Genomic DNA, 13136 nt, shown 5'->3' on the forward strand with positions numbered 1-13136 from the left:
TCTATCTATCTATCTATCTATCTATCTATCTATCTATCTATCTATCTATCTATCTATCTATCTATCTATCTATCTATCTATCTATCTATCTATCTATCTATCTATCTATCTATCTATCTATCTATCTATCTATCTATCTATCTATCTATTTGTCTGTCTGTCTGTCAGTCAGTCAGTCAGTCTGTCTGTCTGTCTGTCCGTCCGTCCGTCCGTCCGTCCGTCCGTCCGTCCAGCCTGATATACATATTGGTGGCGATGTGACTAATTTTTATACTTCATAAGATTTCATTTTTAAATAGTATGCCCCCTCAACCTGGACCGTACATGGGGACGAGCAAATCATACTGAAATGTATGAATGACATCAAACATTTTCATATCAATTAGACACTAAAGTAAAATAGGCATGAGATTATGTTACAGCCATCCATCTGTCTAACCAATAAACCATCCATCCGTCCGTCAGTCCATTCATCTGTACACGATTCATTCGGCTGTACACCATCCATCATTCATCCATCAACCCTTCCATCAATCTATTCATCTATCCATCTGTCCATCATCCATTCATCCGTCCACCATCCATCCGTTCAACCATCCGTCATCCATCCATCCTTCCATCTATCTATTCATCCATCCATCTGTCCAACATCCATCCATCCATTCCCTCTGTCCAACCAACCATCCATCCATCCATCCATCCGTCCGTCCGTCCATTCATCTGTACACCATCCATTTGTCCAACCATCTGTCCGTCCATTCTTCCATCCATCCATTTAGTCATCTGTCCACCATCCATCCATCGATCCGTCCATCAATCTATTCATCCATCCATCCATTCATCGGTTCCATGTATCCATTCCTCCAACCATCTGTCCATCCATTCATGGATCCATCCATCTATCTCTCCACCATTCATCCTTCCATCCATTCTATCTGTCCATCCATCCATCTGTTCAAACAATTATCTATCCTTTTATCCGTCCGTCTATCCAATTATCTGTTAACCACTTTCATCTTTTCAACCTTCCATTTGTCCAACTATCCATCCGTCCATCCATCCCTACACCATCCATCCTTCTTCCCATTCCATCCGTCCATTCATTCATCCATCCATCCATCTGTTCATCCAACTACCCATCCTTTCCATGCATCCAGCCATGTCTCCATCAATTTATCCACCTGTCCACCAACCATTCTGTGTTCATACAATAATCCAAAATCTTACAATAAATAAATTAATATATGATTCCAGTTATACAACTGTTAGACACGGCTGTTTGCTGGTCTGTGCTTCTTGCCATCAGAGTAGTCTGATCTGATTTAATACCATAATTTCCTCTCAAATTACTCCTACGCTTTTCCAAACATTTATATTAGGAGTAAATTTGCATGAATGGGATAAATATTGAGGATAAATGGCTAAAGCTGAATAACTGCTTTTTACAATATTTGGTGTCACCATGACTACATACTTTAAAATAGGACAGTGTATTTATTCCTTCCTGAGGTCTGCTGGATTAGTTGAATGGTGCTGGAACTGCACAGCATAGGTAAAAATAAAATAATTTAAAAACACGACAATTTCAGAGATGAGCTAAAAATGAAGACAAAATGCAGATGTTTTTCGCCTCTGGTCACTTGTTATTGCAAAGAACACAGGATATGTGCTATTAATTGCTTTATTAAATTTGCTGCCCTTCCATTCCATTTTGGATTAAAAAGGAACATGAAGCATTATCCAAATTATATGTGAATGTTTTTTTCTATTTTTATTGCAAATTGAAATGATGTCAGGAGCTTCTCACATCCGACACTGGATCTTTCTGTTTTGCAGTGGGAATAAAGTCTCTCAGATCCTCTCAATTAATACATGGCTAATGCAGTAATATAACAGACTCACTTAACATCTTTTAAGGATTAGTTATGACAGACTAAAGATTAAAAGACTTGTGGGATCAATAAAAGGCTTTTTGTACTTTTGGAGTCAAAATAATAATTGGGAAGTAGTCACTGCAGGCATATGATTAAATTAGGGCTGTCAATTTAGTGTTTATTTAATAAAATAATTTAAAATGACCTCAATAAAATGACATTGCACTCATATCAGATGACTGCTGAGGAATATATGTAGCAAACTGTATGGGGAATGAATATAAAAAGCAGTAATAAGCTCCTAAAATTCAAGATACTGAGGTAAAATGCTCTCTAAGAGTATTCATATACTTTTATCATATGATATAGTAAAGCAATACCACATAAACAATGAGATCTTTATTGCTTTTTGTACCCTATACAGGAATATTCTGATTTTAAACACAATGTTATCTGCTTTGCATAGTTTTGCCAACAGTAATATTACAGACCACGCCACAGAAGAATTGCTGTGCCTCTCAGATAAGTAAATCTGCTTTCAACAAATCCATAATTCAACATGCCAATCATGTACAGAGAATCATTGTTCAACAAATCAGTCATTTGAAAGAATAGATTGAATAAGTTTCAACGGATTATTTTTTAGATATTCACCGCCGCCTCCTGGCAGTTTTTTTAAATAGTTTTATTTCATTACATTTTAAAAATAAATATCTGAAATAATTGCATGTTTTTATATTAAACTAAATATTACATAATCATTTGCTCACCTTACTGTCTTTCAAACCCGTATCCTTTCAAATCCTTGCTTTAGAGGAATATAAAATGTGTTTTGAAGCTGAAATAAAATGAAAATATGTTTAAGAGTTGAAATACTTTTTATGCAAATATATCTAAATGTAAATGTAACTTCTTAAAGAAAAAGCTTGGCCATAGCCTAAAATCTTTCTCAAGTCTCTTTATGTACACAACATGACAAAAGTCTTGTCCTCGATCTCAGTTGTAAGAGCAACAAGCAAAACTTGACTTCTAGTAAATCATGTGGAGAAATGGCAGAAGGTAGATTTCAAATGAATCTTCTTTTGAACTGCATCACAATCATCACAAATGCTGCACAAGACCTATTGGAATCCGCATGGACCCAAGATTCTTACAGAAATCAGTCAAGTTTGGTGAAGGAAAAAATCATGGTTTGGGATTACATTCCGAATGGGGGCTTGCAAGAGATCTGCAGAGTGGATAGCAACATCAACAGCCTAAGCTGTCAAGACATTTGTGCTGCTCATTACATTACAAACCACAGGAGAGGGCAAATTCTTCAGTAGGATAGCGCTCCTTCTCATACTTCAGCCTCCACATCAAAGTTCCTGAAAGCAAAGTAGGTCAAGGTGCTCCTGGATTGGCCAGCCCAATCACCAGACATGAAGATTATTAAGCATTGAGTCTAGGGTAAGATGGAGGAGGAGGCACTGAAGATGAACCCAAATAATCTTGATGAACTCTGGGACTCCTGCAAGAACGCTTTCTTTGCCATTCTAGACGACTCCAGATGAAGTTATTTGAGTCATTGCTGAGATGTATGGATGGTCATGGGAGTCATACACAATATTAATTCTTTTTCCACTGCACAATGACTTTATATTCTATACTGAACATTATTGCTGTTAAGTGACAAAACTTTTGTCTAAGCAAAGTCAGACCTTTCTGTCCGAATTAAATCCTTAAAAATCAAGGCATGATCATATTTTATTGTGGTAAAATAATCATAATCTAGAGGCCTTTGCCTTTCATATAAGCCACTTCTGAAACCAAATAATCAACTAGAAGTCAAGTTATTATTTGTTGTTCCTAAAACTTGGATAGGCATTGAAAATTTTGTCAAGGGGTGTAGTGTCAAACACATGGCCCCGGTGATTATATTACAAACCCAAGAGCCCCTTTTATTTGTTGCCACACCACAGTATCTTCTATCACCAAAAAATGTACAGTATCATATTATTAACTATTTTATTTAAATTTTACATATGATTATTATTTTATTTATCACACCATTCTTTATCAGCTTCAATGGGTTCTGGTAAAGTTTCGTATTGATTTTAAATACTACTTCTCACTTTCAAGGCACTTCACAATCTATCTCCTCTATATCTCACTGAACTTCTTCATATTTAAGCCACTTTTGCGCACTGTTAGATCAACCAACTCTTTCTCCCTGGTGCCACCTTACAATCAATAAGGCACAATGGGAGCAACATCTTTTAGCTCCATGGATCCTTAGATATGGAACTGGCTTCCCCTGGACCTAAGGAGCAGTGACCAATCTGTTTAGGCAGGCTTTCTTTTGTCTATCTTTTATCATGTTATTTTGCACTCATGATGTGTTTGTACCTGCAACTCCTTACATGTATTTAAAATTTAGCTTGACAATGTTTTATAAATTGTTTTAATATGGCTGTTGATGCTTGTTGTAAAGGGACTTTGGGTGTCCAGAAAAGTGCCATTTACAAATAAAATGAATGATTATTTTCATCATTTACTCTCCTTTCACTTATTTAAAACCTAATTGACTTTCTTTCTATGTTGACCACAATAGAAGATATTTTGAAGAATGCTGTGACTCATAAATTTCCATAGTTATTTATTCCTACTATGAAAGTCGATGGGTTCTGGCAACCAGCTTTCCTCAAAATATCTTTTTTTGTTTTCAACATAGAAAGAAAGTCATAAAGATTTAAAACCACATGAGGGAGAGTAAATGATTTTAATTTTTTGGGTGAATTGTCCCTTAAACGGTCCCTAAATCTACATTATACATGCTTTTAAGGCAATACACTGAGGGATTTAATATAATGTATGGTACATCTAGCTTAAATTCAGTTCAGTAAATTCAGATAAGATAAGCTCTTGCCTACAGTGATGTTTCCTCACTAAAATCAGGTCTGCTATCTTCAGAAGTGCTGAGTAACTGTTGACATCCAATGTTAACTCTACGCCTTTCATTATTCAATTACTGATATAGTTAAGCTTCAAGCAGTATGTTAAGCAACTGCCACATCACCTCAGAAGGAAATGAGGTGAGCTATAAGGTACTGTAATAAAAAGGACAACGCATAAATATCAGCAGCACCCTTCACCTACAGCACATAAATAAGTGTTTGCTGTTCCAGAGATGTAGCAAATTTGATGTTTTCTGTGTATTTAATAGGCAAACTGGTCAAATGAAAGGATTAGTGGAGGAAAACATACAGGATTTTATCCATATAATGGACTTATATTGTGGCAAGTTGTTTGAACTTTCAAATTGTGGCTTCAAAGCAGCTTTAATGGTGACATCTGATGAAAATTTTAAGTTTATGGGCCTCACAGCAAGAAAATCACTGGTTCGAGCCCCAGCTGGGTCAGCTGTGTGGAGTTTCCTCCGGGTGCCCCTGGTTTTCCCCACAAGTCCATAGACATGCGCTATGGGTAAATTGGGTAAGCTAAATTGCCCACAGTGTACGAGTGTAATATGTCCTGGTTGGGGGTTGAGCATTGGGCTAACGACCCACCTCGTAAAAATTAGATGTTATAAAACACCAATATGGTGAGGCTAAATATCAACTTCAACATAAACAGCCCTGGGAGCAAGTAAGTAAGTATTTTGGCATTAAAATATGGAAAGATCTTCACATCCATCATGCTCCATCACTCCATCATGTCAGTCAAAGAGACAAGTGTCAGCAGTAGCTCACGGTTTGGATAAGCAATGTCTGCGTGCTATGCCGGTTTTGCTACATCAATAAATGATAAGTTCAGTACCATCCATTAGTGATCCGGCCTCAGAGAGCTCATTAGCATTTAAAGAGACATGCATCAAATGGTTTTTGACAGGGTAACAATTGTGCTTATATACATTAAAATATTTACCCAAGCAAGTTTTAGACTTTCCACTAAGTCCTCAAAGAATTAGATAAACTTGTCTATAATAGGCGTCTGATGTCACTTTTAAAGGATTACATAACCCCAAATGATGAATTAGGGTCTTAGAGCAAAAAGTTCAGTCTTCTTATAAATTTACGCTTTGTAATCACCAAGATTTAAGTCAGGTTACTTTTATGTCTATGGAACGTTAAACATTGTAGATTGTGTCTAATTTCAGTTTTGTAACATATTTGACAGAAATTTAAAATAAGTTTGCATTCTTGAATGAAGAATGCATGATTATAAATGATTGTTATTTTGCAAGGATAGATAAACACACATTGAGCCTAATTTGACTCTTAACTCTCTTTTACTTGTACTTTAAAACAAGTGTCTTTTCAACACTCTAAATTTGAAAAAAGATAATGCAACAGGCATTTCTCAGCTTCATGATGCAAATTAATTGACCAACCAATCAACAGACCTCTCCTTCATTATGTTAAAGAGATAGTTCAGCTTAAAGGGACAATTCTGTCATCATTTACTCTCCCTTCATTTGTTAAAAAATCTACTTGAGTTTCTTCTGTTGAACACAGAAGAAGATATTCTGAAGAATGCTGCTTGCTGGGACTCATTGACTTTCTTAATATTTTTTCCCATTATGGAAATCGATAAGTCTCCCATCTGTAAATTAGCACTTTTTCATATTTTGTGATCCATATGTTTATTTTTTCAATTTATTTATGCTTGTGAATTACAATATGGGACATTGATCTTCTTTAAATAACTTGTAACCTTGACAAATTGTAAAACGTTTTAATAGTAATTTTAATAGTTAGTAAGACTGTCAAATAGACCATCTTGTGAAACTGTATTCAAATCGCAATATTTATCAAAGTTATTAGATTATGCATTCATAATACATTGAATCATTATAGGTGTCACAGCCAGGACAAATTCTCCCCACTCATCATGATTAACCCTGTTCACCATCACCACAATCAGCAAGATCCCCGTCACCCGAATACTAATCACCAGCATACCTGCATGTCATCTCACGCTCATTACTCCACCCCATGAATACCTGCATGCACCCTTGCTCAGTGTCCGGCCATGTTGTATTTAGACGGATGAAATCTTTGGTCAGTCAATTTATGTTATTCTGAGTTACATTTACCTGCTCCAAGTGTACCCACAGTGTCTTGATGTCTCTTCCTAGTGTGAGTGGTTGTGTGTCTCGCAATTTTGTCAGTGTCCAACGTTGTCATCCGTCTCCTGTTTACTCCATCACCGCTCACCATCTGCAAGAGAAAGACTTAAGCTGCTTGACATATATCCTGTTTACATTGTTCTGCTATAAACTGTTTAGTTATACTACCTCAGTTCTGGTCTTAGTCCTCCTCCTGTGACAATAAGGTTGGTAAAATGTATATTTATATTATTATTATTTTATTATTATTATTATTACTGTTAAGATGCAGAACAGAGGAAACGTGTTTTCCACTATTTAAAGAGCAGACCCCTCTCCCCCAACATCTTGTTTTGACTGCCTTTAGGGGGATCAAGCCTTAATTGTAGGGGTCAAACCCCACCACAATTGGCACCCGGGTAATTATTTCTCTGCTGGAATCACTTGAAGCTGCACAGAAAATGCAGTTTGGAAGTTGAAAACACTGAGTACAATTGAAGTCCACCATAAAACCCTAAATTGTTTTAATAAAAAAATGTAAAAATCAATACAAGTAGAAAATTTTCACTTGAGGTGAACTAATCCTTAAACAGAAAGCAGAAAACTAAAAATTGTCATCGATTACTCGCCCATCACGAACTTGTCAGTTTCTTTTTTTTTCTCTTCACAAAAGAAGATATTTTAAAGAATGTTGAAAACTAGGACTGCACAATATATCGTTTCAGCATTGATATCGCAAGATATGCATTGTTGAGGTGGAATCAGATTTGACCAGGAGCCACAGATCACAAGTGAATTGTAGGGTCAATGCTAAGTTTTACTATAATAGAGTAAAAGTTTATATATATATATATATATATATATATATATATATATATATATATATATATATATATATATATATACATACACACACACAAACACATTTCAAATGAATAAAATATCAACATTTCCAAGCAAAGCTAAAAAAATTTTTTGCTGTTGGCAAATAGTTTTGCTTGTTTTAAGAAAAAAAAAAACTCTTAATTTTGACTAGTTTCTTCTAAATGTGAAGAAAAAACTTTTTTTTTAATGTAAGAACTTTCAGATATTTGTACTATAGAAATGAGACCAAGCAAATTAGGTAAAGCATCTTATAAAGTACCTTATTAGACTCCCCAGAAAATGGTCAAATTTACCATATTGTGAATAAAACTGTATTCATATTGCAATATTTAATCAAAGAAAAATAAAATAATCGCAATATCAGATTTTTTCAATATCGTGAAGCCCTATTGGAAACCCGTAACCACTGACTTCTATACTATTTGTTTGTCCTACTAAGGAAGCCAATGGTTACTGGGTTCTAACATTTTTCAAAATATCTTCTTTTGTGTTCAACAGAAATAGGAAACTTATAAAAGTTTTGAACCTTGAGTGTGAGAAACAATCAGTAAAATCCACATTTAGCTGAATTTCCTTTTAATTCACTCATTTTCATGCCACTGATATTTGCAACCTAAATATGACCTGACAGCAAAGTCCCATGAGCCTCGGCTTCTTTTGTTTAGCAGAACACACACCTGCTGAGTGTTACTCAACCTCTGGCCTTAGAAATCTATACATATCTGCTTATAGAGCAGGAAAGGAAACAGAACAGTAGCCATTCGGGCTCCAATACTGGATGCCTGTCAGGAATGAATTTCAACAGAGATTCACCCCAGAGGGTCCGCTATCTAATGTAAATACATGCTGGGGCCGATGCTGGTTGAGCTTTTATCAGTACCACGTCTTCACCCTTCCTGCGTTTCCCACTCTGGCTGACAGTAGTGTCCGTTTGAAAACAGACCGTCTCCTGTTTCTGACCTCGTCCCTGTTGCACTGACCCTGTAGCTCTCTAATAGCTCTAATAGGATTACATGCGCTGAGGCTGCTTTCAAAAACAGTCCTGCGACATTATATGTTGTCTGTGTGTATGCAGTCGCAGGGTATAGTAGTTCTGTAGTGTGAAACAATAATGGAGCAGACAGTATATTTAAAATGCTCCTACTATGTGTTTTAAACCTTCAGCTTTCTTTAGCATGTAATGTTGTTGTTTGAGCATGAAGAATATCTGCAAAGTGCCAAAGAGCAAAGTTCACTGCAAAGGGAGATATTCTCTATCTCAGAGAGCACTGCTTCTGAACTCCATCAAAGTCCTGAGATTTCCAATGGAAACAGTAGGAAGTTTCATGTTTTCACTCAGTGTTTGGGGCATTTTAAGCAGGCACATTTTATTTATTTATTTTTTATTTTTCAAATATTTCCTATGTGATGTTTAACAGAGAACATACATTTTTCACATTTTTTCCTATCATATTTTTTCTTCTGGAAAAAAATCATGTTTCTTTTGGCTGAAATAAAAAATAATTGATATTTATCATTTTCCTTATGTAATAACATAACTATTACCAGAAGTGTAAAACATGCCAGAATAGTTGGCGGTTCATTTCATTCTGTTGTGGCGACCCCTGATAAATTAGGGACTAGGCCGAAGGAAAATAAATGAACAAATTATAAGTATTGGCTAAAGATTACTGGACTGTTTCTCACTTTAAAAAAACTCAAAATGACACATTTAATCATTATTTCAACAATTATTTGTAATGATTACTGAATTTACAAGCAATGTCTGTGTGAAAACTGTTTATTCATGGTTAAATATTATGAAAAAACAAAGTTATCATTAGTTCTCTGCCTTTGGCATAAATTATTAATAACGTTTTCAATTGTTCAAAGAAATGAATTTTAAAATGAAAAATGACAATATGTTAAATTAAAAATGTAAAAACTTTCAGACCTTAATAGTTCCATGTGGCAAAACATATATAAAGGCAAATCTTTTTTTTTTTTTTTTTTTTAGATTTTTGGCCTTTTTGCCTTTATTAGATTAGTACAGTATTGAGAAAGGAAGAAAAGTGGGAGAGAGAGAGGGGGTAGGGAAATGTCACCGAGCCGGGATCCGAACTCGCGACGCCCTGACGTGCTATTGCACCATATGTCGGCGCGCTAACCACTAGGCTACTGCGCCGACAATATAATGGCAAATCTTAAATAGGCATGGGATGATAACTGGTTTCAAGGTTTACCATGGTTTGCAATAGTCAAAGTTTTAAAACCGCTCTCAAGAGTTCACACTTAGCTGACGATTGATTATAAACCTTGTTTGTCATCCTGTCCCGGGAGAGAGCCCTGAGCTCATAAGATCCTCGAGCCCGGGGCTTCCTCCCGTTTGCAAGGCGAGAAGGGAGTTTGAGCTCAGGTAGATCTTCAGAACTCATCTGCTGTAGTATCTAATGAACAGATAGTGATTGCTCTTAAGAGATATCTATTAACTAGCAGCATGTCTATGGTGCCGATTTGGATTAGTCAATTATCTTAGCTGCATGTTTTTTGACGGTGGGAGGAAACCGGGGGAAACCCCCGTAAGCACAGGGACAATGACAAGACATTTTAGCCGGCTTAGAAGGGACTAGAACCAGTGACGTTCTTGCTGTGAGGCTACAGTACTATCCACTGGGCCACCTTGTTGCCCATCTAGGAAAGGAAGAGTAGGGGTGGAAGGGGGGATTCTTCTAAACGAAGATGAGTGTCATCTGGAATTAGTGGCTTAGGAATCGTCTGATTGGTGAATTATAAACTGAATAATGTGGGGGCAGATGCAGCAATCATAAGCACGTGGTCCTCTCGAAATTATTTTATAAATAAACTTTACAAAGTTTTCTGTTTAACCGTTTGTACTGTTTTTTCTGAAAGAAATCTGTTTTTGAAACTAATGAAGACAGCAGGAGTCAATGATTCATTTGAATTATCTAGCCTGACATGTTTACTGCTCCAAAATATTTTAAATGTTGTAAATGCTTATTTTAGAGTAGTAATCACAATACCGTGATACAGTGAAACCGTGATATTTTTATCCAAAGTTATCACACTATCAGAAACTTATACCGGCCCATGCCTAATCTAGAGAACTGATAATAACATTGAAACAGTCTCTTATTCTGTCTGTAAGCTGTAGGTATATAGTCTATATAGTTGTCAACATTTGAAGTGGATCAAAAATTTTCAAAATTGTCCCAAGACAAGAATGGTTGTTGTTCAATAATTTTAGAACAACTTTAATTGGTCTAAAGCAGGAGTGCCCAAACTTATTCTTATGAAGGGTCAAAAACCATACTTGTTTGGGGCCGAATGTAAATATAGTTGCCATGGGTAAAATTTGTTATTTATTTATTTTATCTAATCTAATTTATTTATTTAATTCATTCCTCTTCTTTTCAGCTTATTCCCTTTATTAATCTAGAGTCGCCACAGTGGAATGAACCACCAACTTATCCAGCACATGTTTTACGCAGCAGATGCCCTTCCAGCTCCAACTCATCACTGGGAGACATCCATACACACTCATTCAATTCACCTGTACTACATTTGTTTGGACTGTGGGGGAAACCGGAGCACAAGGAGGAAACCCACCACAACACGGGGAGAACATGCAAACTTAACATAGAAATGCCAAATTACCCAGCCAAGGTTCAAACCAACTACCTTTCTGCTGTGAGAACAGTAATAATACAATAATACTAATACAGTATTTTATTTTTTTACATTTTATTATGAACTTATTACAAAAGAACTTATTAAAAGCAAAACAATCTCATTTATAACTTGGCATGGGCCGATAACTTGTTTTCAAGATACATTTACATTTAGTCATTTAGCAGACGCAAGAGGACAAGGAAGCAATTTACACAACTAAGAGCAACAATGAATAAGTGCTATAGGCAAGTTTCAGGTCTGTAAAGTCTAAGAAGGGAAGTATTAGTAGTATTAGTTTTTTTTTTTTTTTTGGTACAGTTAGTGTGATATTCAGAGAGCAATTGCAGATTAGGAAGTGAAGTGGAGACTAAATAGTTGAGTTTTTAGTCGTTTCTTGAAAATAGCGAGTGACCTATTTTATATACCGTGCTAAGGTATGTGTAAGATTTTAAATTTATTTTTTTTTTTTTTTCATTTTTTAGGACAGCAGTATCTCCAGCAGAAAAGATGCTGTTTTAAAATGTAAAGAAATCTGTGTTTTTGAAACTAATGAAGACAGCAGAATACGATTCATTTGAATTATCTAGCCTGACATGTTTACTGCTTCAAAATATTTTAAATATTTCTCAAAATAAAAAAGTTTTAGTGTTTACCCAGACATTTACAAATAATATATTTTAGAGCAATAATCACAATACCGTCAAACCGTGATATTTTTATACAAGGTTATCATACTGTCAGAATCTGATACCGCCCCATGCTTAATTATAACAGAATTACACTAGTTTTTGACTTGATTTGCTCGCCAGTGTCTTCTGCATACACCTCTATCTGTTGAATGACAGTATTTTTATTTTTAAAGATCTGATTCATTCACAACATTTAATTGAAACACTTCATTTCAGTTTCAGCAATAAAACTAACAAATTAAAGCTACAAGCAGCGATTAAAGGGACCTTCTACTAACTAAAAATGTTAAGTCAAATTAGAAAAGATGATCTCTGTGTTAAAGGCATTTACCCCAACCCTCTCCATCATTTTTACTCTCCTCTCAGTTGGGATGGTGCTGGGCCAAATCAAAGGTTACAATGGGCCAACTTTGGCCAGCGGGCCCTTCTTTGGGCATCTCTGGTCTAAAGGCTTTGAGCCACTCAAATGTTGACTACTGTATAAAATTTTCACATGATATGTTGAAAAATCATAGGCATCACGTGGGTTTCACATGGTTACATTTACACGTCTCTGCTCATGTAAGGTTTGTTAGGGATGTGGTTTTACTGTGAGGGCTACTCTTAAAACTTCCCCTTTTTTTGGCACAGTCTATGTGTAAAACATATCAAATTATACTTAAGACAATTTGGCAATTCTGTTTTTACAGTGTGCAAGCTAAAAATGAATATTCAAAACATCCTAAATATGTGCAGGATATGTCTACAGATGGCTTGTGGTGAGCACTGGTGTGAAGATGTGAATCTCTGATTCAGCTCTTAATACGGGTTTCTCGCTTCTCCTGTTAGATACAAGTTTACACCTCGTTAGAGACATTTCCAAAACACCCTCAGTCAGTTTCAGAACTACACCAGCTACTGGCTTTAGAAAAAACATCACTTATATAAAGC

The 13136-nt window shown here is 35.8% G+C and overlaps 1 protein-coding gene across 4 annotated transcripts in view; it reads right to left on the reverse strand.

Annotated features, from left to right (window-relative positions):
- The window catches only part of insra (insulin receptor a), a 105492-nt gene that overhangs the window by 91838 nt on the left and 518 nt on the right, over positions 1 to 13136 (reverse strand). For all 4 annotated transcript variants that reach the window (XM_073911792.1, XM_073911788.1, XM_073911789.1 and 1 more), the window contains exon 2: positions 6952 to 7075. In XM_073911792.1, coding sequence (XP_073767893.1) covers positions 6952 to 7075 — 124 coding nt within the window. The remainder of the gene's footprint in view (positions 1 to 6951; positions 7076 to 13136) is intronic.

The sequence above is a fragment of the Danio rerio genome, chromosome 2 (assembly GCF_049306965.1).
Source record: "Danio rerio strain Tuebingen ecotype United States chromosome 2, GRCz12tu, whole genome shotgun sequence".
NCBI lineage: Eukaryota > Metazoa > Chordata > Actinopteri > Cypriniformes > Danionidae > Danio > Danio rerio.